This window comes from Chiloscyllium plagiosum, chromosome 13 (assembly GCF_004010195.1).
Source record: "Chiloscyllium plagiosum isolate BGI_BamShark_2017 chromosome 13, ASM401019v2, whole genome shotgun sequence".
Taxonomy (NCBI): domain Eukaryota; kingdom Metazoa; phylum Chordata; class Chondrichthyes; order Orectolobiformes; family Hemiscylliidae; genus Chiloscyllium; species Chiloscyllium plagiosum.
This window is the reverse complement of record NC_057722.1, coordinates 76,986,981-77,012,435: the sequence shown is the minus strand read 5'-3', so window position 1 is coordinate 77,012,435 and position 25,455 is coordinate 76,986,981. Positions and strand designations below refer to the sequence as shown.

Sequence of the window (25,455 nt, the reverse complement as noted above, 5' to 3'; positions counted from 1 at the left end):
CATGGAATGAGCTGCCAGAGGATGTGGTGGAGGCTGGTACAATTGCAACATTTAAGAGGTATTTGGATGGGTATATGAATAGGAAGGGTTTGGAGGGATATGGGCCGGGTGCTGGCAGGTGGGACTAGATTGGATTGGGATACCTGTTCGGTATGAACAGGTTGGACCGAAGGGTCTGTTTCCATACTGTACATCTCTATGACGCTATGAATCTATGACAGTCCTGCAGACTTCTTCCTGGCTTTTTTGGGCTTTTTAAAAAAATATCCAGAAGGGCTCTCACACACACCTAAATGTTTTATTTCCCCGTCACCAAATCACTGACTATTTTTTGTTTTTAAACTACTAACTGCCACAGTAATCGCCTGTGTAGCTAATTACATATTTACATGCACAGCTCATCAAATGTGAAGGAGGGGACAGGGAGAATGGGAAGGGGCAGGTTGGGTTTGCTTTATGGCACTATTCATCTTTAGGGAAGATATTTCCTAATCAACCTGTTTGGAAATGTTATTACACCCCTCTGGAGCAGGCGGGACTTGAACCCTGGCCACTTTTGGAATAGTGTGAGAAATTCTGGTTTCCCAGCTATAGGTAGGATGTTGTGAAACTTGAAAGGGTCCAGAAAAGATTTACAAGGATCTTGCTGGGGTTGATGGGTTTGAGCTATAGGCTGGGGTTGTTTTCCCAGGAGTGTTGGAGGCTGAGGGGTGACCTTATAGAGCATTATAAAATCATGAGTTGTATGGGTAAGATAAATAGACAAGGTCTTTTCCCCGGGGGTGGGGGTGTCCAGATCTAGAGAGGGCACAGGTTTAGGGTGAAAGGGGAAAGATTTAAAATGGACCTAAGGGGCAACTGTTTCACGTAGAGAGTGGTGTGTGTATGGAATGAGCTGCCAGAGGAAGTGGTGGAGGCTGATACAATTAAAACATTTAAAAGGCATCCGGATGGGTACATGAATAGGAAGGGTTTGGAGGGATATGGGCCAAGTGCTAGCAAATGGGACTAGATTAATTTAGGAATCTGGTCATCGTGGATGAGTTGGACTGAAGGGTCTGTTTCCTTGCTGTACATCTGTATGACTCTTGGACTGGGGGGAGGGACACTAACACTGCAGCACAAGAACCAGGTCTGCAGGCCATTGTCTGTTACCAAGAGAACCAATACTCCATGAGCTCAATGAGGAAATTAATTAGAAATTCCCCATGGGCCTAGTGATAACCCGTACAATATAATTTATAAACTTAATAAGAGACTTAATTTCAATCTTTCAAAAATAGTTTCAAGATGATATATAACGGAAGCAAAGAACTGAAGAAATTCAGTTGTTCTGGTAACACCTGTGAAGACAGAAATAGATTGAATGTTTTAGAGTTAACACATACATCTCATTGGAAGATTGACTAGTATATAACCGTGACATTTTGTCTAGAATTGGTTAGTTTATGATTGGTTGGGTAAGTGCTATCTCAGTTTTCTGCTTTCTTGCACCAATCATAGAAATATCTTCAGTCACCATGACAATCCTTTCCGTTCTGATGTACAGTTCACTCAGAGATAATGGAATAGCTTTTACATTAGTATGTGCGGAATACTAATATATTTTTGAGAGGCTTCTACAAAACAGTGGACACACGTGGACAAGTCTGCACCCTGCCAATGAGTCCTTAGTGAGGACTGCAGATGCTGGAAACCAGAGTTTAGATCAGAGTGGTGTTGGAAAAGCACAGCAGCTCAGGCAGCATCCATGGAGTAGGAAAATCGATGTTTTGGGCAAAAGCCCTTCATCCTGATTAAGGACTTTTGCCCGAAACATCGATTTTCCTGCTCCTCGGATACTCAAGAGGACAATGTAGAGAGACTGTGGCTTCGCATGACAAGTAAATCACACACAGAGATCTGGATCTACAGACCTTTGCAACGTGAATAATGAGAAGCTGGGCAGTAAGAGGCTTCATAATTGTTGTGGGGTGTGTGGAACTTGATTGATTGAAAGTGAACGTCGAGAGGCTTGGATCTTTAAAATCTGGAATTTAATTTACAACCAATGTCACATTAAGCTGAGTAACAAAACTGGATCAGGGTTTGGACATCATTGCCATGTGTCCAGATATATATTAAAAATTCTCTGAGAGAAGGAACATAGCAAGTGAACTCCATAGACATATGCATGGGTTAGAGTTAGAGTTAGAGTTTGTTAACTGCACTGTCAACTCCATCAGTTACACAAAAAGTACGGATTAGGCTGCTACATTTGTTAGCTGTGCCATCAGTTTTACAATTCTGATATCAGCAGCAAACCCCTCTTTTGAGAGAGGGGGTCACAGTTAGCTTAGTTGGTTGGATGGCTGGTTTGTGATGCAGAGGGATGTCAACAGTGTGAATCCAATTCCTACACCAGCTGAGGTTACCATGAGTGAACCCTCCTTCTCAACCTCTCTCTTTGCCTGAGGCGTGATGACCCTCAGGTTAAACCACCACTAGTCATCTCTCTCGCTCTCTATTGAGAGAGCAGTCCTATGATCTGGTAGGATTATGGCGAGTTTTTAACCTTCAAAGGGTAGGTCCACATATGCTCACTCAGGTCATACAAATCTGAAGAAAAACCACTGGCTTTCTAAAGATTTAACAAGCAAATTAATTTGTGGAAGAGGCAGTCAGGGTGATTTGGAGACTTGCTTAGCAAGATCTCTGATTAAAGATTAATGGGAATCATTCCAATTCACAACAGATGGTAATTCAACTCACAAGGTCACATGTTTGCAGATGTACACACCTCACTGCAAAACCAAACCCAAAGTCATTGCTAAGGTTAATGATTTTAAAAAGTGCCTGGGACTAATGAAGCACTTTACAAAAATAAATCCACTATAAAACATTCAGGAAACCCAGGTCTCATTAGGTTTGATTGGAATGATGTAATCGTTGATTTATTGAAGAATCATAATTGAAGGTGCTGACTTGTGGTGATGGTACCAATAAAACAAACCGTGATGATTCACAACTCGGTTATTGCACAGGTTGTGTGTATGTGTGTATGTGTATGTGTGTGTGTATGTGTGCGTGCATGTGTATGTGTGCATGTGCATGTGTGTGTTGCATTAACGTACCTGTAAGACCACTGGCTTCCGCTGAGAGAAATGCACTCCAGGACAACAAGAAAAAGATCCCAGTCTCCAGCATTGGGAATTCGCAGAGTTTGGTGAATTTCGTTAAGTATTCAAAGCCCACGTTAAGGATAACAAATGACAAAGTAAAGTATAACCCTGTTCTTTTTCTCACTGAATTAAGGCTTCTCATACAAGGAGAGGTTGAGGACTTCTGGATCTATACATGGAGTTTAAGAGGGATTGGGGGTGGGGGGGGGATCTGAGTAAAGTTTACAAGTTACAGAGAGATCTGGATACAGTGGACTTGGAGAAGATATTTCCAATGGTGGAAGAGCCAGGGGCACAGCCACAGAGTGAAGGGGTGACCCTTTAGAACTGAGATGAGGAGGAATTTCTTCATCAGCCAGAGGGTGGGGAATCTGTGGAACTCATTGCTGCAGAGGGCTGTTGAGGCCAAGTCATTGAGTGTATTTAAGACAGAGATAGATAGGGTCTTGATTAATAAGAGGGTCAAAGGTTATGGGAGAAGGCAGGAGAATCGGATTGAGAAACAGGTCAGCCGTGATTGGATGGTGAAGCAGACCGGATGGGATGGATGGCTAAATTCTGATCCTACATCTCATGGTCTCATTCTGTTACTCATCCCACCTCCTTCACTGGGCGAGAGTTGATCTGGCCGTTGATCATGGTCCAAATGACTGTCAGGCACTTTGAACACTAACTACGAATGTCAGCAGACTATCCAACTGTGAAGGCCAATCCTTCTTCTATGTGGCAGTTTCACTTTCATGTTTACAGTGGGAACATAGTGTGATTTGCGACCTGGTGTTTCAGCTGCCCCATTCTCATTTAACAATAAAGACTGGAACCACAAGGAATCCTCCTGTAAGACCATCCAATGTATGGCCAGAAGTAGGCCATTTGGCCCATTATATGTCTGCTTCATCATTCAATGAGATCATGACTGATCTAATAATCCCGAGCTCACTTTCCTGCCTTTTCCCCATAACCCTAGATCCCCCTTCCTGATTGAAAATCTATCTCAGCCGTGAATATACTTAATGACCCAGCCTTGACCAACTCTGTGATAAAGACTTCCACAGACTCACACTCTTCATGTGAAGAAACTTTTGAAAGTGTGAGCCTTCAGTTTGAAATGATGCGCTCTGGTTCTAGACTCTCCCACATGGGGAAAGAACACTTTCACATCTCCCCTGTCAAGTCACCAAAGAGTTTTTTTCCCCCTCATTTATTTATTACGCACCCCCAGTTGCCCAGAGGTCAGTTAAGAATCAACCAAATTACAGTGGGTCTGGAATCACATGTAGGCCAGATCAGGGAAGGTTGGAAGTTTCCTTCCCTCAAGGTCATTAGTGACCCAGATAGGTTTTTCCCAACAATAATTCATGGTCATCATTAGACCCTCGATTCCAGATTTTTTAAAAAAATTCAAATTCTACCGTCTGCCATGATAGGATTTGAACCGGGGTCCCCAGAACATTATCTGGGTCTCTGGACTAACAGCCCAGCGATAATACTACTATGCCATCACCTCCTGTAAGTTTCAATAAAGTCACCCCTCAGACTAAAAGCCCAACCTACTGAACCTCTCCTCATAAGACAGTCCCTCCATATCAGGTATCAGCCTAGTGACCCTTCTCACGATTATCTCCAACTGCAATACCTTGCCATTGATAATAAAATAAAAAACAATCTGTTCACAGTATTCTAGCTGTGGCCTGATTAATGCCTTGCATAGTTTTAGAAAACCTCCCTCCGTACCATTGAATGGTAAGTGGGTAAGTTCTGAGCTTCAGTGTCTCTAACGCACCAGCTATTCTCACACAGGAACCTGGACTGTAACAGCAGACCTCTCGACCATAAAACGAAGATTAACCTCAGGCACCTTGTGGTGCAGTGGCAGTGTCCCTACCTCAGAGTCAAGAGGTCCAGCCTCAAGTCAAGAGATATACTGTAACATCTCAATTTGGATATACCATAAAAAAACATCCTACCTGGATGCATCATCTGCTGTGCCCAGAACCAGAATATACAAGAGAGTTGTGAACAGAACCCAGCCCAAGATGCAAGCTGACCTTCCAACCACTGATTCTGGATTAGTGGTGCTGGAAGAGCACAGCAGTTCAGGCAGCATCCAAGGAGCAGCGAAATAGACATTTCGGACAAAAGCCCTTCATCATCCTGCTGTGCTTTTCCAGCAACACACTTTCGACTCTAATCTCTGATCGGTTGGTTAGAAAATATCTAAAGTTAATCCAACCGTCGCCCTATGTGCACAGTCCAGTAGTGCTTATTTGTCATAAAATGAGGAAGGTGAACAGCTAGATCATAGATTGTAGGAGACGAGCAAAGAAGAGGTACGTCAGAAAGACTAGTCTGTGAAAACTCTCTCACTATATTTTAAATTCCTAGTTTGAGTTTTGCTTCCATTTCCAACCACGTGGTGCAGTTCTCTGATTACAGCTTTGATTTGGAGCTATCAAGACAAAGTTTAAAAAGCTCGTAGATCATACGGGAGGGTTGATAAAAGAGAAGGTTTTCGGCTCATTGGTAGTAACGAACTGGAATAGTGGGAGGTATCAGTTCTGAATGTTAAGGTGGCTTACAGACAGAGAAAAGTGCATGTATTTGAAATTTGAAACAAGTGACAGAACAAAGAGGAGGTCAGCATAAATTGGGAGAAAGACTGCAAATAATTAAGAACAAGAACTCAAGCCTGTGATCGCAGAACTAACTCTATGGTCCTTTTTGCAGCACTAACAACCATTCATCAAAGACCAAAGGTATAAGCTGCAGCCTTTCTAGTTACTCAGTACAACACCACAGGTCTCATTTTGGGCTTTTGCCCGAAACGTCAATTTTCCTGCTCCTCGGATGCTGCCTGACCTGCTGTGCTTTTCCAGCACCACACTAATCTTGACTCATTTACCACAATTCTTAGCGAAGTTAATCATGCATTCCAACTTCAAAAATCACATTTGTTTATTTCTCCTCCTTTAAACTATTCTTCACTGAAGGAAGTAACACACAACCTTTCACTTTAGGGGCAGCACAGTGGCTCAGTAGGCTAGTGTGGCGCTGCCTCACAGTGCCAAGGACCCGGGTTCAATTCCAGCCTCAGGTGACTGCCTGATTCTCCCTGTGTCTGTGTGGATTTGCTCTGGTTTCCTCCCATAGTCCAAAGATGTGCAGGTTAGGGTGGATTGACCATGCTAAATTGCCCATGGTGTTCAGGGATGTGCAGGCTAGGAGGATCAGCCATGGGAAATGCAGTGTTATAACAGGTCGGGGGTGAGTCTGGGTAGGATGCCCTTTGGAGGGTCAGGCTGGACTCGAATGGCCTGTTTCCACACTGTAGGGATTCTATGATTCACTTTTGAAACACAGATCTTATCCCAGTTGTCCCAAATGAATATTCGCAAGCTGATATAAAGCAGAATATCATTTCCTGAGTGCATTTGCAATTCTTAAATGCCATTTATAGTCACGTTTTCCCACTGATAACAGTGCGATGTAAACATATTTTTCAAAAAGAGTGCTTCTTCCGCACAGCTCTCACTGCTCACCTCTGCCCTCCGTTTTAGCCATAGTCACCTCTTGGTTTTCATGGCATTTGGGGACTTTTGGTTAAAATTTTTACATTGCTACGCCAAAATATTACACTCCGATCTCCGTTTCCTCTTTTCTTACTAATTCTCAAAAGGTTAATCTTACTGCTGGTAATTATTTGACCAAAATGATCCAGCAGCCAAACATTAAAAGCTTGCCATAGAAACATAGAACAAATCAGGGAGGACCTCAAATCTGAAAAGAAGTCATTTTTATAAAGGACTATTAACTTTGGCAACTTTTCAAAGACTTCAATCTTTTTGTTGAGTTTTCTGAGTACTTAAAAATGGAAGGTCCACAGAGATTGGTGTGAAGGAGCATCACTCATCAACTAATGTAAATGCTGAGAGGATGTTTCCCCTCATGGAAGAGTCTTAGACCAAAGGACATATTCCCAGAATCAAAGGGGCGCCAATTTAAGACTGAAATGAGGAGGATTGAATATCTTTGGAACTCCTGGCCAGAGAGTTGTGGGGTGGAGTCCTTGTGAATATTTAAGGCTGAAATAGATAGATTCCTGATCAGTCGGGGGATCAAAGGTGACGGGGAAAGGGCAGAAAAGTGAATGTGAGGGATGTCAGAGCAGCCATGATCCTAATGACGTGGAGGTGCCAGTGTTGGACTGGGGTGTACAAGGTCAGAGGTCACTCGTCTCAAGCCTGCTCTATCATTCAATAGGATCATGGTCAGATGTCACATGACACCAGGTTATAGTCCAACAGGTTTATCTGAAATCACAAGCTTTCAGAGCGCTGCTCCTTTGTCAGGTGACGTCACTTTCAAGTAAACCTGTTGGTCTCGTGTGACTTCTGACCATGATCCTATTGAATGGTGGAGCAGGCTTGAGGGGCTGAATGGCCTACACTTATTCCAATTTCTTATATGGTTAACAGTTTAACTGAAGATAATGATGTAATTGTCCACAGGTTCGGAGATATCACAAAGATCTGTGCAAATGTTAGAATCCCGAGGGAGAAAAGAATGAGTACAATCTGATCCGGATGCAGGGGAAGATTAGACTGAGTCTTGCAGCTGATATTTAATGCAGATCAATGCAGTGTCATGCAAATGGATTGATTATGTGCCAAGTACATGCATACATGCAGGAACCCATTCAGGAAGGAAAATTGTGATGATGTAGCTTATAAATCTCTAAACTTTTGAGACTTTTCTTATAAACCATCGGAACAATATGATGTTAGGGAGGATTTAAATCTCAATGGACAGTGGGATAGGCACTAGCTATAACATTAAAATAAAAGCAACAGGGTGCAATAAAGAGTGAGAATGCTGGATAGCATTAGAGAAGGAAGGCACGTCATTTTAGATTGAAAGACATTAAGGAGGACAACGAGGAATACAAAGATACATTTGCAATTCATGTATGTAAATACACATTGTGTTAAAAAACAGATCATGCAAAATAAGAACAGGAATAGGCCATTCAGCCCTTTGATCCTGTTGTGAATAAGATTGGTGAACTGCGAGCACAAATTGCTATGCAGCAAGTGGCAGTTAGAGAAACGGTTTCGAAATAGTGAGGGCTGGGTGCTTATTATTCAAGGATGTGGAGGAGCTGGTGTTGGACTGGGATGGACAAAGTTAAAAATCACACACCACCAGATTATAGTCCACCAGGTTTATTTGGAAGCACTAGCTTTCAGAGCGCTGTTCCTTCATCAGGTGGCTGTGGAGCAGGATAATAAGACACAGAATTTATAGCAAAAGATTTCAGTTGCATGACACTGTGGTCTCGTGCTATAAATTCTGCATCTTATGGTCCTGCTCCACAGCCACCTGATGAAGGAGCAATGCTCTGAAAGCTAGTACTTTCAAATAAACCTGTTGAACTATAACCTGGTAAGGAGCATTTGGGCAAGGTCGATCATTGTATTATTTTGTTTAGATTAGCAATGGACAACAGCAAGTAAGCATCTAAAAGTAGAACTTTTGAATTCGGAGAGGGCTAACTTGAATGTAAAAAGAAGGGAACCAATTAGGGTAAAACAGAACCAAACATATGGAGGAAGAACTGTCACATGATAAGATGTGATCTTTAAGGAGATGTTTCAGGGAAGGACTAAGTTTACTTCAGCACGTGCAAAAAGTGAGGAAACCAAAGCCAGAGATTCTTGGATGTCAACAGAGATGGACAATGTGCTGAGCCAAAAAAAAACAACAATGGGCAAGCATTTTTGAAGCAAAAGCAAGGCTGAACCTGATAGGGTGAGAAGGGAAAGGAAAAGTTAAGTCAAACTTCAACTGGACTAGATAGGGTAAACACTGGAAGGATGTTCCCAGTGTCTGGGGAGTCAAGAATCAGGGGGTCACAGTCTAAGGATAAGGGGTAGGCCATTTCAGACTGTGATGAGGAGGAATGTCTTCACCCAGTGAGTGGGGAGTCTGTGGGATTCACTAGCACAGAAAGGAGTCAAAGCCAATACACTGACTGCTTTCAGGAAAGTGTTAGATATAGCTCTTGGGGGCAAAAGGGTTAAAGCTTTAGTGACAAACTTTGATACAAAATGCTCGTTTTGCATTTTAGCCTCACCCTCCATCTCTAAAACTATGTCATCTCCTTTTACTCACTGACCCCATCCCACCACCTACTATTTACATACTGGTTAAAAGAAAAGCTGTTTTATATTAACAGAAATTTGATTCACTTTTTAACCTGCGAGTCACAGAAAATAGGAGAACTAGACCATTCAGCCCACCAACTCTGCTTGCCCATTGAATGAGATCACAGCTGATCTGATGCTCCACAGTCCTACCTTTTCCCCAGAGCTCTCGATTCCCTTCCTGATTAAAAACCGGTCTCAGCCTTCAATATCCTAAATGACCCAGCTTCGACAGTCCCGAGGCAAAGATTTCCACAGATTTACGCCCCTCTGTGAGAAGAAATGCCACCTCATCTTTATCTTAAATGTGCTGAGTTGATGCCCTCTGACCCTAGACTCTCCCACAAGGAGAAACAACCTCCCCACATCTATCCTGTTAAGCCCCTTAAGAATCTTGTCTGTTTCAATTAGGTCACCCCTCATTCTTCTAAACTACAATAAGTAGAAGCCTGATCTGCTTTCCCTCTCCTCATAAGACAACTTCATACCAAGGATCAGCCTAGTGAATCTTCTCTGGACTGCCTCCAATGCCAGGATATCTTTCCTTAGAGAAGGGGCCCAAAACTACTCTCAGCTCCAGCTGTGGCCTTGTATAATGTTAGCAAAGCCTCCCTACTTGTAGACTCTATTCCCTTTGAAATAAAAGACAACACTCCTTTTGTCCTCCCTAGATTCATATAGATGTACTGCACAGAAACAGACCCTTCGGTCCAACTCATCTGTGCTGACCAGATATCAGAAATAAATCTAGTCCCATTTGCCATCACTTGGCCTATATCCCTCCAAACCCTTCCTATTCATATACCCATCCAGATGGCTTTTAAATGTTGCAATTGTACCAGCCTCCACCACTTCCTCTGGCAGCTCATTCCATACACACACCACCCTCTGCGTGAAAAAGTTGCCCCTTAGGTCTTTTTTTACATCTTTCCCCTCTCACCCTAAACCTATGCCCTCCAGTTCTGGATTCCCCCGCCCCAGGGAAAAAAAACCTTGGCTACTTGGATGCTAGCTGTTTGTGAGTCATGGACAAATACCCCCAAAACCCTCTGTTCTTCAGCTTTCTGCAATCTTTCTCCATCGCAATAATATTCAGCTCCTCTATATTGTAAGCTGCAGCATCTGGGGCTGACTTCCCTTTTCCTGTACCAATAGAAGTAGGAGCTGAGTATAACTGGCCTTCCAACTGGGTGTCGCGGGGATTACCTGAGATTGTGTGTTCAAGGGGAAGTCAGAATGAGGCTGGTAGATGAGAACTGGGAAGCAGGAGTGATGTGCAGCTGCTCAATGGACTGCACAGCATGGTCTGGTAGTCTTACATTGGGGACCAGCTGGCAACTAGCTCCACCCTCGGTTACCCAGTGGTGAGCACAGCCTTCTTCAAGAGAAGAGAGATTTTGAACCCAGAGAAAAGACACCTAGATCCAAATTCATGCTGGGTGCCATTTTATCCAACAACAGAAAGACCAAGTAAAGTGGAGAATGATTTAAAAATGTCATCAGACACCAGATCGAGGATGGAGACTCTCTCAAACGTGAATGAGACTTCCCCAATTCACTGGTGCCTACAAGTAAACACCAGCTTCCCAACAAGACTCATTACATGACACTCTAATATTCTGAGTATCAATGAGATTTCACACTGACCATTGTATTTCAGTGTTATGTCATTGCTGTGGGATCAGCACACAACGAGTTAAAACAGCTTGCAGTTCTGCTGAGCAAGAACGTTTTGCAAAGCTGAACAAACAAGGTGCTCACTCATTCATGTCTGTAGGGTCAGGGACATGTAGGTCTGGTCAGTGTTAGCAATAATAAAGTCATTGAAGAGCTGGCTTGAACTGTATAACCATGGAAACATCATCAATGATAGGGATGAGAGAAACATAAGTGTATCTTCTAGACTTTGTGTTTTCTGAAGTCTGCATTGTCTATCATTTGCTGACGTTTCTCTGACTGCTGGAAGGCATGAAGGCGGAACTAGTCTTGAGTGTTTTGAACAAACCACTGCTTGCAACAGGCTGAAAAAAACATGACTTGGCACAAGTTCTTATTGTGAATTGAGAAAGAATCATATAATTAAATCAAATTGCATTGTTCACTTTACCTCATACTCATATTGATTTGTGTAACGTAAGTTTAAAGACAAGGTGTGGGAGTTACATTTCTCACGACCATCCTGAGCCCTGGGAAGGGGATTGAAAGACTCAAGAGGTGGAAAATGTTAGAGACAGAATCTGATGAGGCCTGTTGGTCCTCAGAGAATCCTGCCATTCCAGAAGTTGAGAAAGAGGTTTTGGGAGAGTGAGGCTATTATTTTGAGTCATAGAATCATACAGGACAGATAGAAGCCAGAGATGCTGGAAACCAGAGTCTAGATTAGATTGGTGCTGGAAAAGCACAGCAGGTCAAGCAGCATCTGAGGAGCAGAAAAATCGATATTTTGGGCAAAAGACCTTCATCAGGAATGTCCTTAACATACACATCCCTGAACACTGTGGGCAACTGAGCATGGCCAATTCACCTGACCTGCACATCTTTGGATTGTGGGAGGAAACTGGAGCACCTGGAGGAAACTGACACAAATACGGGGAGAATGTGCAAACTCCACACAGTCACCTGAGACTGGAATCGAACTCGGGTCCCTGGCACTATGAGGCAGCAGTGCTAACCACTGAGCCACTGCGCCACCGCTAAACCAGCTTATGCTATGTCTATTTTCAGTGGGATCATCAGTTACAGATTGATTTAACCGATTGGAGTTCCACGTTAATGCTGTTTTAAGTTTGTCCCTTGCTGACCTTATGCTTGCATAGGGCATGGGACTGGTTTATTTTGGGAGACATGAGCCATAATTCTGGTTTCAGACAGGTTAAAGCTGTGTTCCTCAGACAGGAAACACAGCCAAGTTGGAAAATGTGCATTCAGCAATTGAACAAAGTGTGAAAATTTTGATGCAATTGGTGAGAGTTTGGTTTCAGGATGCAGATCCTAAAAAGTGAGGAGTGCAGATGCTGGAAATCAGAGTCTAGGTTAGAGTGGTGCTGGAAAAGCACAGCAGGTCAGGCAGCATCTGAGGAGCAGGAAAATCGGCGTTTCGGGCAAAATCCCTTCAGGATGGGTGCCCAGGGTTGGGGAAGAGGTTTGAAGTTAAAGCCTGGATAGACCAGATCCCTGAGCTTGTGGGAACCTGTGCAACTCCCTCTCTCAGTGCTGAAACATTAATGTGTTACTTACACCACAAAAGCTAACCCACTGGTTAGTATTTTCCTTGAACAAGAATCAGAAAGGCTACTAAAAAAAAAGGGACATGAATAGAAGAAGTACATAGAGCAGTACAGCACAATACAGGCTTTTCGGCCCACGATGGTGTGCCAAGCATTTATATTAAATTAAAATCAACCTAACCTACACACCTCTCAATTTACTGCCATCCATGTGCTTGCCCAGCAGTCATTTAAATGTCCCTAATGTCTCTGACTCTACTACCACCCACTGGCAGTGCATTCCACACACCCATCACTCTGTGTACAGTAATTACCATGAAAAAATAATCTACTTTTTCCCTAAGAGTGGGTTTCTATGTGTAAATGTACATCACTGGATGCAGCCAACTTCTAAGATTGCTTTAATTTTGCTTTCCATTATTTGCCTGAATTAAATTGAAATTACTGAGTTTTATTGATCTTTAGTTGTGACATTCCTGTTTCATAACTTCGGGCTAAAACAATAGAGACCAGAATCTGAAAGGGATGGGAATGAGACATCATGGTGTCTGCGAACTGCCTTGTCTGGTTAAATGTCTTCAACCCAGAGAGTGGTGAATCTGTGGAATTCACTGCCACAGAAGGCTGTCGAGGCCAGGTCACTGAGTCTATTTAAAACTGAGATCGATAGGTTCTTGATTGTCGGGGGATCAAAGGTTACGTGGAGAAAGCAGGAAAATGGGTTTGAAAAACCTATCAGCCATAATCGATTGGCAGAGCAGACTTGATGAGCTGAATGTCCTAATTTCTGCTCCTGTGTCTTTCAGCCCAAGGGAAGGGAGAGTAGTAAGGGTGTGGAATGCTTTGCCTGCAACGGTAGTAGATTCGCCAACTTTAAGTACATTTAAGTCGTCATTGGACAGGCATATCGACGTACATGGAATAGTGTAGATTAGATGGGCTTCAGGTTGGTATAAACAATGACTGCAGATGCTGGAAGCCAGATTCTGGATTAGTGGTGCTGGAAGAGCACAGCAGTTCAGGCAGCATCCAAGGAGCTTCGAAATCGAGGTTTCGGGCAAAAGCTCTTCATCAGGAAGGGCCGATCCAGATTCAGATTGGGATGACAGGTCGGCGCAACATCGAGGGCCGAAGGGCCTGTACTGCGCTGTAATGTTCTATATGAGATACTCTGGAAAGGGCTAGAGGTTGGAGGAATGGTGAGGTCACTGCTTCAGTCACTGCTCTCAGTAATAAAGCAGTGACTGCAAAGCTTTGGGAAAACTAACAGAAAGAGAGAGAATGGAATAGTTTAGGTGAGATGAGTTTCAGATTGGTTTCACAGGTTGGCGCAACATCAAGGGCCTGTACTGCGCTGTAATGTTCTATGTTCTAGAGAGAACACTAGTGAAACTCAGCAGATCAGGCACTCCCTCTATAGCCAGAACATCCTTCCTCAGATAAGGAGACCAACACTGCACACACTACTTCATGTGTGATCTCACCAAGGCCCTGCATAATTGCTCCTGTACTCAATCCAATACACCCATTTGCCGCCTTCACCACCTGCAGTAACTGCATGCCTACCTTCAATGACTGGTGTTCTGTTCAAGGACACCCAGAATTCACTGCATCTCCCTCTTTCCCAATTTATTGGGAGAGAATAATCTGCCTTCCTGCTTTCAGACAGAAGTTACACTAATCCAGGTTATAGTCCAACAGGTTTATCTGAAATCATAGCGACTTCATCTGATGAAGAGGCTGTGCTCCAAAAGCTTGCGATTTCAAATAAACCTGTTGGATGATAACCTGATGTCATGTGACTTCTGACCTTGTCCATCCCAGTCTAAAACAAACATCTCACACCTTTCGCATTTTAAGGAATAACCTCACGTTCATCCACATTAAACTTCATCTGTCACACATTTGCTTCAATCACTCAGCCAATCCAAATCACAGAGATCGCAGCATCCTCCTCACCCTCCCACCCAGGAAACAGAACCGGTAAGTTGCCCCAATACATTTTATTATCTTTTCCATGTGCCTGTGATTACTGCTTGAAAAAATTAGGAATCACACAACACCAGGTTATAGTCCAACAGGTTTATTTGGAAGCACTAGCTTTTGGAACACTGCTCCACTGTGGTTGCATAAGTTAAGATCATGGTAACAGAATTTATAGCCAACGGAGTCCAGTGTCATGGAGTTGTGATATGGTAAACAATCTTAGATTAAAACTTTCATCTTTTATAATGGAATATGCTGGTTTCTGTTCTTTGATATGTAAATCCCAGAACGTCTTTTAAATTACATTCTCAAGATAACTCAGCTTTTTAAATAATTGGTGTGAAGTCTCTCTGTGTCCCAACGCTATGTCAGACTGACTAACCCTCTGTACAGTTCTACAGAGTTTTACATGGATTCATGCAGTTTTTGAGCAAAATAAAATGTAACTCCTTTGGTTACAAATTCTGTGAGCATGATCCTAACCTCCACAACCACCCTGATGAAGGAGCAGTGCTCCGACAGCTAGTGCTTTTAAATAAACCTGTTGGACTATAATATGGTGTTATGCGATTTTTAACTCATCTGGTCAAACAGACCAGTAACAAGCCTTGATTATAGATTTTGTTACTGTGATATTTCTCATCAATCCGCTCAGAGACAGTAAGGTGTGGGCCTGGGGCAGGTGGGACTCAAATCCAGACCTCCTGACCCAGATGCAGGGACACTGCCACTGTGATCACAATCTTCCACTGTGTTAGAAACAAAATTACGGTGGATGCTGGAGACCTGAAATAAAAAGTCAGCTGGTCTAGCAGCACTGCTGGAAACAGCTAACGCTTTGGACCCAGGAGCACTCTCCCTCTGCCTATCAGACCTGCTGAGTGCTTTTCAGCAATCTATTCTGATTTAAGATCACCGCTTGGTTGGAACACAAGAGGGGGGGTGGGCGAGAAAGAGAGGTGGGTGGGTAGGGGATCCACATTGTAGGGGATTCTATGATTCTATTTTGTATACTCATTAATTTCCATTAAAAATCTTACCACAGCCAAAGCCCAATTTTTTAAAGCCATAGTCACCCTTTCCCATCACTCATCCAACTCTTGCAATCATCTTCCTAAACACCTTCCCAACGTCCCAAGGGCTGCCCTGGCAGACCCAACATTTCAGTCTGTTCCTGCCTACTGAATTTATTCCTTTTCATCTTGAATCTGTTTCCCCCCTTGACCAGACTCTTCCCAAATACATTTACTATTCTCTGATCCTTTAAAAACAAAATGGCAGTTCTGACGGAGAGTCATGTGATGGTGCTGCTCCTTTAACAAGGTTGGGTTGTTGTTATTTTTTTTAATCCAGAGGATTAGTAAATGCATAGGTTCTGAAATGTCTGGGCTTGTCTATTTTTAAAAACTTTTAAAGATTTTTTCAAAAACTCGTACATTGAAAGGAGAAGTGGCCAGTTCTCCCACCTGAGCTTTTCTCTGGTTTGGTTTGGTTTGAGCAAGCAGTTGTTGGCTGGGAATCCAAGAGAAAGCTGGTGTTCCATGCTGAATCCCTCTGCCATCTCTCTCTCTCTCCTATAAGACCCTGTGTTTGACTGTTACCTTTTTTTGCCAAGGGGTGTTTATGGGGATTGTTGCAGGAATTTGGAACAGCATCATTAAGTTGGGATATTCTGTTAGGTTTTCGGATAGGTTACGTTATTCTGTATTCTGCTATCTTTCTTTGCATTTCATTTGGTACTCTGTAAATAAATTCTGTTTTGTTTAAAATCAAGGGGTTTTGACCAACTGCATCATTCCTGGAATACTTCCTCTACACCTGCTTACAACAGTGACAGTGACTAATCCTCCCTTTTCACTGCCCTCTGTTATCACTAACATTATGAAAGCAAAAGCAAACTCACAACTTTATGCATTACTTCTGTTTTTCAACATCTTGCTTAGTACAAGCAGTGGTACACTCTCACTCTAGCCTTTTGGTCTAAAGCAACTGAGACACCTTCTTGAAGCTCTACTCTTCTCCTTTCTGTCTCTAGCCATTTCCTTGATTCATTCAAAATCACATTTGAAGATTATGGTGCTGGAAAAGCACAGCCGGTCAGGCAGCATCCGAGGAGCAGGAGAATCGATGTTTCGAGCATAAGCCCTTGTCAGCAATGAGGCTCGAGGCCCACATCCATCTACCCCTCACATTCCAAAACGTTAACTGTTTCCTACCCCCCCCCAAGCCTCAGCCCCCTCCCATCTACCCCCTTGGCTCACCTAACCTGCACATCTTTGGACTGTGGGAAGAAACTGGAGCACCTGGAGGAAACACTCACAGACACTGGGAGAATATGCAAACTCCACACAGACAGACAGACAGACAGTCACCTGAGACTGGAATTGAACCTGGGCACCTGGCACTGTGAAGCAGCAGTGAGGCCCATTTTTAGACATGGGAACAGAAATAGGCCATTCAGCCCACCAAGGGGGTAATCATCCAAATCAGAAATCAACATGTGATAAATTGTAGGCTTGAGCTCCCATCCTTCTCCCCCTACAGAACGCCATGTTGGCCATGTTACTGGGCTGTGAATCAGTAATTAATTAGAAAATCCAGTAATTCTTATAAGAATACAAGAACGAGGAATAGGAGGAGGCCATTCAGCCACTCCTCGAGCCTGCTCCGCCATTCAGTATGATCATGGTTGATCTCACCTCAACCCCACTTTTCTACCCACACTCCATAACCCTTCAACCTACTAATCATTAAAAGCTTGTCTGTTTATCTCTTCCTTGAATTTACTCAATGTCTCAGCATCCACCATACTATGGGGTCAAAGGCGAGGTGACCGCTGAATGCTATCACTAGACGAACGACCTAGCCACTCGGATAATGGCCCGGGAACTCGGTCTCCAATTCCATCAATGGCAGATGGTTGAATTTAAATTCAATAAAAATCATGGATTCTGCGTCTAATTATCATTGTCAGGAAAAACCCATCTGGTTCCGTAATGCCCTTTTGGGAAAGGAAGTCTGCCGTCCTTACCTAGTCTGGCCTACACGTGACTCAAGACCCCAGCAATGTGGTTAACTCTCAACTACCTGCCCTCGGGGCAATTAGGGATTGGGTAATAAATGCAGGCCTGGCCAGTGTTGTTCACGTCAAATGATCCTTTGAGAGAATTCCTCCTCTTGTTTTAAATCTGCACCAGCCTGAAACTATGACCTCTCATTCTCGATTGCCCCACATGAGAACACATCCTCTCGACATCCACTGAGTAAATCCCCTTTAACATTTTGGAAACCTCAATTAGATCTCCTCTCATTCTTCTGAACTCCAGATAGTACAACTCTCTCTCCGCGTAAGCCAAACCGTTCTCCTTTGGAATCAATGCAGAGAATCTTCTGCAAACCACCTCCAATGTAATTTCTCTTGCTGCTATATCCTTCTATGGATATCACCAAAAACAAGCCAGAACACTCAATCCAGGTGAAGTCACACTTTGGTTAGGAAGACTCAACGCTGGAGATTATGACTCAACCTAAATGCCTGCCATAGTGCCGGTGATCTTGAGCGTACACATCCATTTGCAACATGAGCAAAATAATCTGAACAAGTCCCGGATGAACTTCGATTATCCAGCATTCAATGAACCCAATTTTGAATTATCCGAACAAGATCACAAGGTCCCAATGTTTGGCTAAACTATGTTATCCAACAGTCGATTAACCAAACAAAATACTCCTGCCTGTGTCCTTTGGATAATCGAGGTTCCTCTGTACCTAGCTGGTGCTGACTTTGCTCTGTTCTAAAGGTACAGGAGAAATGCAGCTCCCACCAATATTTTTGGCCAGCAATTAATGCAGACTGCCTGCACTCTCTCAACCTACTGACCTCTTGGCTCCGAATTAACAAGTCATGAGGAAATTAAACAATCCAAATGGGTCAGCTGCACAAATAAGACCAATTAAGGACATCCACTGAGACTAACTGAAGGTCCAAGACTTTTTTTTGAAATGGAGGAATGAAAAATGATGGGGATCCCTGCAAAATGGTGGCAATACATATTGAATAATCCTTAATTTAGTAGGTGGTATCACTAGACTATTAATTCAGAGACCTGGGTATGAATCCTGCCACAGCAAATGATGGAACCTGAATTCAATAAAGATGGAATTAAGAGTCTAATAATGACCACAAAACCATTGCCGGTCATTGGAGAAACCCACCTGGTTCACTAATGCCCTTTAAGGGAAGGAATCTGCCATCCTTACCTGGTCTAGCCTACACATGACTCCAGACCCATGGCAATGTGGTTGTCCCTTAAATGCTCTCTGGGCAATTAGGAATGGACAATAAATGCTGGCCCAGAGAGGCCCGCATCCTGTGGGTGAATAGATTCTTACTGTTGACACTGAAAGGATATCAAAGCTGTGACAACACCGTATGCTGACCCCATGGCAAATGAACCAGCAAAAATCCAAACAAAGTTTCCAACCGATTTGAAGAAAGCAGCAGCATCAAATGTATCCGGGTTGTCCGTCGGACTGTATATGGAGATGGAGCTGGTGAAAAGGGAATAGAAAAGAAATAGAAAAGAAATTAAATTACTTACATTAGATTAGATTACTTACAATGTGGAAACAGGCCCTTCAGCCCAACAAGTCCACACTGACCCGCCGAAGCGCAACCCACCCAGACCCATTCCCCTACATTTACCCCTTCACCTAACACTACGGGCAATTTAGCATGGCCAATTCACCTAACCTGCACATTTTTGGACTGTGGGAGGAAACTGGAGCACCCGGAGGAAACCCACGCAGACACGGGGAGAACGTGCTAACTCCACACAGACAGTCGCCTGAGATGGGAATTGAACCCGGGTCTCTGGCGCTGTGAGGCAGCAGTGCTAACCACTGTGCCACCCACAAATGTTAGCACAAATCAAATCATCAGACCAGTTAAAATGATTTACACATGACATTACTAAATGTTAACACACAGACAGAAAAACGGTGAATCAAAGTACATCCTAATCTCACATGAGTACAAATGCAAAACAGGAAGTGATACTTCAGCTGGCCAGTTGCTATGCAGAGAATCAGGAGCAGAGTGTACAGCTTTGAACATTAGAGCTCTGAGAGGTAGTACCTGGGAGAAACGGTGCAAATTCACCATGGCTTAAACTTAACGAAAGAATTCACGTGAGTTTTCTGAATACATTTTTAAATGGCATGATTTGAGGTTAAAAGGTGCATAAAAACCCTGGGCTGATAGCCAGAGATAGAGAAATGATTTATTTCACTCAGTGAAGTCAGAATTGGAGGGATGCAGCTCTGCCAACAGTAAAGAGGGTTGACCACCATCTAGAACATTCACAAGCACCAGCTCTACCAAGGTATCCGTTCTAATTAGACATCCAGCACATTGTTTAAAGAAATTCTCCTGAGCAGGTTTAGAAATTCCTTCTCCACTTTACTCTAAGATCCTCCCAATCCATCTCTGGGTCACAAAGCTCGTCCCTTTTTCCAAATGCTGTTTCTTTTCTCAAGGGTACCATAACCTTGGCTTTTACAGAGGGGTAATAAAACTCTCACAGTTCCGAATAGAGTAGTTTGATACAGAGAGTAATGGGTATTGAGGGGCCTTTTATTTCTATGTAAACAGGTGAGATTCCAGTCCAAAGTGGGTCATGTTTCAGAAGGGACCTGTATAATGGAAGGGGAGTGGTCAGCTCTTTAGCTGAGTCATTCAGTCCAGAACTAGTTAGGAGTTCAACAATGAGCTTTGTGGAAACTCTTGCTCTCTTTCTGCCCTTCTAACTTCAACTTGTAAGCATTTGTTCCATTTTTAAAAACTTTTTTAAGGGGGTTTGCTCATTGAGACTGTGGTGTATATTTGGACTTAGTTTGGATAGACTAAGTTCTGTAGGGGCTCTCTATTCTGTTTTTTGTGTTTCATGGTTTAATTTTGTGAATAAATTTCTGTCTGTTTTAAAACCTAGCAGTCAACCATACTCTGGGTAATTCTCACTGTACCGACACACATTGCAAACTTATGGTCTGGGCTGCCTGCTCAAGAAGGCTTTGAGTGGTCTGGCCCAGTCCATAACAAATTGAAGTCTCACAATATCCACATTCCACAGTTATTGTGTGTCTATAATTCCCTGCAGATTTGTTCCTCTACTGTCCTCTCACTATTAGGAGATGGAGTGAATAGCCTAAAGAGCATGGGCTAACTTTTCTGCTGCTGAAGTCTAACAAAATGAACTCTGGCCTTGTCCTTCAGGGAAATACACATTGTAACACTATAATGTTTGAGCTAAAAGGAGAGGCTGAACAGGCTGGGGCTGTTTTCCCTGGAGCATCGGAGGCTGAGGATTGACCTTTATAGAGGTTTATAAAATTAAGAGGGGCATGGATAGAATAAATGGTCAAGGTCTTTTCCCTGCATTTGGGGGGAGTCCAGAACTAAAGGGCATAGGTTTAGGGTGAGAGGGGAACGATTTAAGAGAGATCTTAGGGGCACATTTTTCACGCAGAGGGTGATATGTGTACGGAATGAACTGCCAGAGGAAGTGGAGGAGGCTGGTACAATTACAGCATTTAAAAAGGCATCTAGATGAGTATGTGAATAGGAAGGGTTTGGAGGGATATGGGCCAAGTGCTGGCAAATGGGACTAGATTAATTTAGGATATCTGGTCGGCATGGACTGGACCATCTGTTTCTGTGCTCTGACTCTTACATCTTCCTGATCATGACAGCCTATACTATTTTGTAAGAAGTGAACTTCTGTATCTTTTCTGAACCCTTCATATTGTTGTACAAGTAATGCTGGTCCCCTCAGTGGTTAAGCCATGTTTGCACTATTGCCACAAGTTCATTACTTCCACGTTGCTATTGGTCCTGCAGCTCAACAATCTCGTTCAGCACATGCTGTGCATTTAAGTGCATGCATTATAATCCAGGTTTTACAGTCCTTTTCAATCTGCTCCATTTACATCTGACCCTGTATCTTTCTCCAGTAATGTACAACATTCCTTCCCACCTTATGCAAAATATCCTTCCTTTCCACTTCTATATATTGGAGCCTCTCTCCTACCTACCGAGCTCAAGCTCCTCCCAACCACACTATTAAATTACTCTGCGAGGAACAATTTCCCACAGTCTTGTTATGGTGCAACACATCCTTCTGAAAAGGTCTCCAGTTTCTCAGAACGAGGTGCAATGTTCCAGTTATCTGAAGCCTCCCCTCTTGCACCATGCCTTAAGCCAAGCATTACGTCCGCCTTCTAAGCCCTACTCTGGTGAGCACATGGCACTGGGATGCATTCCCATATCTGTTTCTGTACATTCTTAGACTCAGAGTCATAGAGACGTACAGCTTGGAAACAGACCCTTGGGTCCAACTCGTCCATGCCGACCAGATATCCCAATCCAATCTAGTCCCACCTGCCAGCAATATCCCTCCAAACCCTTCCTATTCATATACCCATCCAAATGCCTCTTAAATGTTTCGATTGTACCAGCCTCCACCACTTCCTCTAGCAGCCCATTTCATACATGTACCACCCTCTGTGTGAAAAGGTTGCCCCATAGGTCCTTTTTAATATCTTTCCCCTCTCACCCTACACCTATGCCCTCTAGTTCTGGACTCCCCCACCCCAAGGAAAAGATTTTGTCTATTTATCCTATCCATGCCCCTCATGATTTTATAAACCTTTATAAGATTTCTCCTCAGCCTCCGATGCTCCAGGGAAAACAGCCCCAGCCAATTCACCCTCTCCCTATAGTTCAAATCCTCCAACCCTGGCAATGTCCTTGTAAATCTTTTCTGAATCCTTTCAAGTTTCTCAGGTACACCTGATCAGGTCCTGGGGATTTATTCACCTTTATGTGTTTCAAGACATCCAGCACTTCCTCTGTAATTTCGACATTTTGCAAGATGATATAGACATTTTTCAAGATTTCTGAAGGCTTCCCATTTTCCAGCCATCCCTTTACCTGCGAACATCTGCCCCCAATCAGCTTTTGAAAGTACTGTCAAAATTGGCCTTTCTCCAACTTAGAACTTCAACTTTTAGATCTGGTCTATCCTTTTCCATCACTATTTTAAATCTAATAGAATTATGCTCGCTGGCCCCAAAGTGCTCCCCCACTGAAACCTCAGTCACCTGCTTTATTTCCCAAGGGTAGGTCAAGTTTTGCACCTTCTCTAGTAGGTACATCCACATACTGAATCAGAAAAGTTTCTTGTACACACTTAACAAAACCTCTCCATCTAAACCCTTAACACTATGGCAGTCCCAAATTTCATGTTTGGAAAGTCTTCTGCAAACATCAAAGCAAGGGGTTTCACAAATAAGAGAATGCTTTCCCACTTTTCATCCAAGTACTCCCCCATCAGGTATACCCCAAGGGTTACATGCATAATGCTTTTCCCTTTCAATTCAAATATATTGCTTAGCCACTACTGCAGAAGAATATCTGTTGTTCTACCAGCGATACTCCACGCAGACCATCCTTCTCAGCTTCCATTGAACCAAATCCCCATTAATGAAGCCCGGAATAAATCAGAAACATATCAATCATGCCCATCTTTCTGATTCCTCATTAAAAATTGCAAATAGGCTCCAAGGTCACCTTCACACTGGAGAATGTCAACTCTCAACTGCACCAAGTTACTCAGTACTCATTAATATTCCCTTCTCCTTCGAAAGTCCGGGGTAAGATTTTCTGAAAGTAGAACAGTAAACTTCGAAACAAATGCAGAGAAGGCTGGAGAAACTCAGCAGGCCTGGCAGCATCCGTGGAGTGAGAAACAAAGTTAATGTTTCGAGTTTGGAATGATTCTTCTTCAAAGCGGATTCAGACTCCGACCCTGACCCTAATCCTGACCCTGACTCTGACCCTAATCCTGACCCTGACTGACCCTAACCCGGACTCTGACCCTAACCCTGACTCTGACTCTGGTTCAGTTCTGAATAGGAGTCACAGTGAACTCGAAATGTCAACTTTGTCTTGGTCTGTCACTCTCCACAGATGCTGCCAGACTTGCTGTGCTTCTCCAGCATTCTGTTTGTTTCAGATTTTCAGCATCTGCAGTTTTGTATCTTTAATAAAATTTGTGACTATTCTGCCAAGGAAGATCATTGCACAGACAAGAACTTGACTTATTTGTGGAGAGCATGGAGATTGAGGGACACTTGGAAAATGGAGTTAGAAAAGTTGACGTGGATTTTAAAGGAAGAAGCATTTTTAGCCAAAGGGCGACCTTCTTTTTTGTGAAAAGCTTTACATTTATAAATGTTCCAATCTATAGTTTACAACAGACTTGCTGCGAAGTCACAGGCAAACACAAACTGTCGCCGGTGAATAATAAATGGACCTTCTTTCCATTGAAAATGTAGCCATTGGACAGCAACATCCCGAGATAGTTACAGTACAGAATATTACTTCAATCCTGAAAACATTTATAGATAGTGATCATTCAATATTGGAAAGTTATGGCCAAGTCTATTATCACTAGACTGTTAATCCACAGAACCAGATAAAGGTCAGTGGATCCCAGGTACAAATCCCACCGATACAGACGGTGGAACCGGAAAACACCTGGAATTAAGAGTCTGATAATAACCATGAAACCATTGTCAAGAATAACCTGCCTGGTCGACTTGATTCAGAAAATGTTCAAGTGAAAGAAATGACAGTCCTTAGCCTGTCTGGTCAACATGTGACTCCAGACCCAGAGCAACGTGGTTGACACCTAACTGCCCTCTGGGTAATTAAAGATTGTCGATAAATGCTGGTCCAGCAGGAATGAATAAAAACCTCAAAGTAAATATCAGGATCCTTGCAACTGCGAAAGATAATATTTCATTATGGTTAAACACACTTCTCCATTAAATCTGCAATCTGTAGACAACAGTCAGAACGCTGATAAGACATTGGATTATTTATAAACCCATATTTCTTTTTGATTTAAGTGTTCACAAGTCACCAGCATCTCATTAATTACAAGAGATTATTTTCATCAAGTGTTATAGTTTACAGATTGACTTCACTGGCAGGACAGCTTTACAAGAGGAAAGGCCAATGTGTCATATTTTATGAATCAAGACTCCATTAAATGACAGAGGAAATTAATCAAACTTTCATCACAGCAGCTGGGAAGCTCTGGAAACATCCAGAATTAGAAAATTGAGTTCCTGGTTTTAAACTCAATCAGGTGGGAGGTTGCAATGACAAGTTTGAGCTCAACACCAGCTTTAAATCTTGCTTGATTAGATCACATAGTCCCTACAGTGTGGAAGTGGGCACTGCAGATGCTGGAGGTTAGGGTCAAAGATTCTTGATGAAGGGCTTTTTTGACCGAAACATTGATTTTCCTGCTCCTCGGATGCTGCCTGACTGGCTGTGCTTTTCCAGCACCACTGTAATCTTGACCCGACAGTGCGGACACAGGCCATTCAGCCCATTAAGTCCACACCAACCCTCCAAACAGTATTCCATCCAGACGTTTCTCCTTACCCTATCCCCCTCTGCGTTTCCCACAGGTAACCCATACAACCTATACATCCCTGGACATTGTGGGCAGTTTAGCACAGCCAATCCATCTAACCTGCACATCTTTAGATTGTGGGAGGAAACCGGAACACCTGGAAGAAATCCAAAAGACACAGGGAGAATGTGTAAACTCCATGCAGACAGTCAGAGTCATAGAGATGTACAGCATGGAAACAGACCCTTCAGTCCAACCCGTCCATGCCGACCGGATATCCCAACCCAATCTAGTCCCACCTGCCAGCACCCGGCCCATATCCCTCCAACCCCTTCCTATTCATATACCCATCCAAATGCCTCTTAAATGTTGCAATTGTACCAGCCTCCAC

The 25,455-nt window shown here is 43.2% G+C and overlaps 1 protein-coding gene across 1 annotated transcript in view; it reads right to left on the bottom strand.

The window, feature by feature from the left end:
* Positions 1-25,455, bottom strand: part of LOC122555670 (sodium/hydrogen exchanger 9-like) — a 451,890-nt gene that overhangs the window by 275,072 nt on the left and 151,363 nt on the right. The window contains exons 7-8 of the mRNA XM_043701665.1: positions 18,990-19,128; positions 3,114-3,219 (exon numbers count right to left, since the gene is read on the bottom strand). Of these exons, the coding sequence (XP_043557600.1) occupies positions 3,114-3,219; positions 18,990-19,128 (245 nt within the window). The remainder of the gene's footprint in view (positions 1-3,113; positions 3,220-18,989; positions 19,129-25,455) is intronic.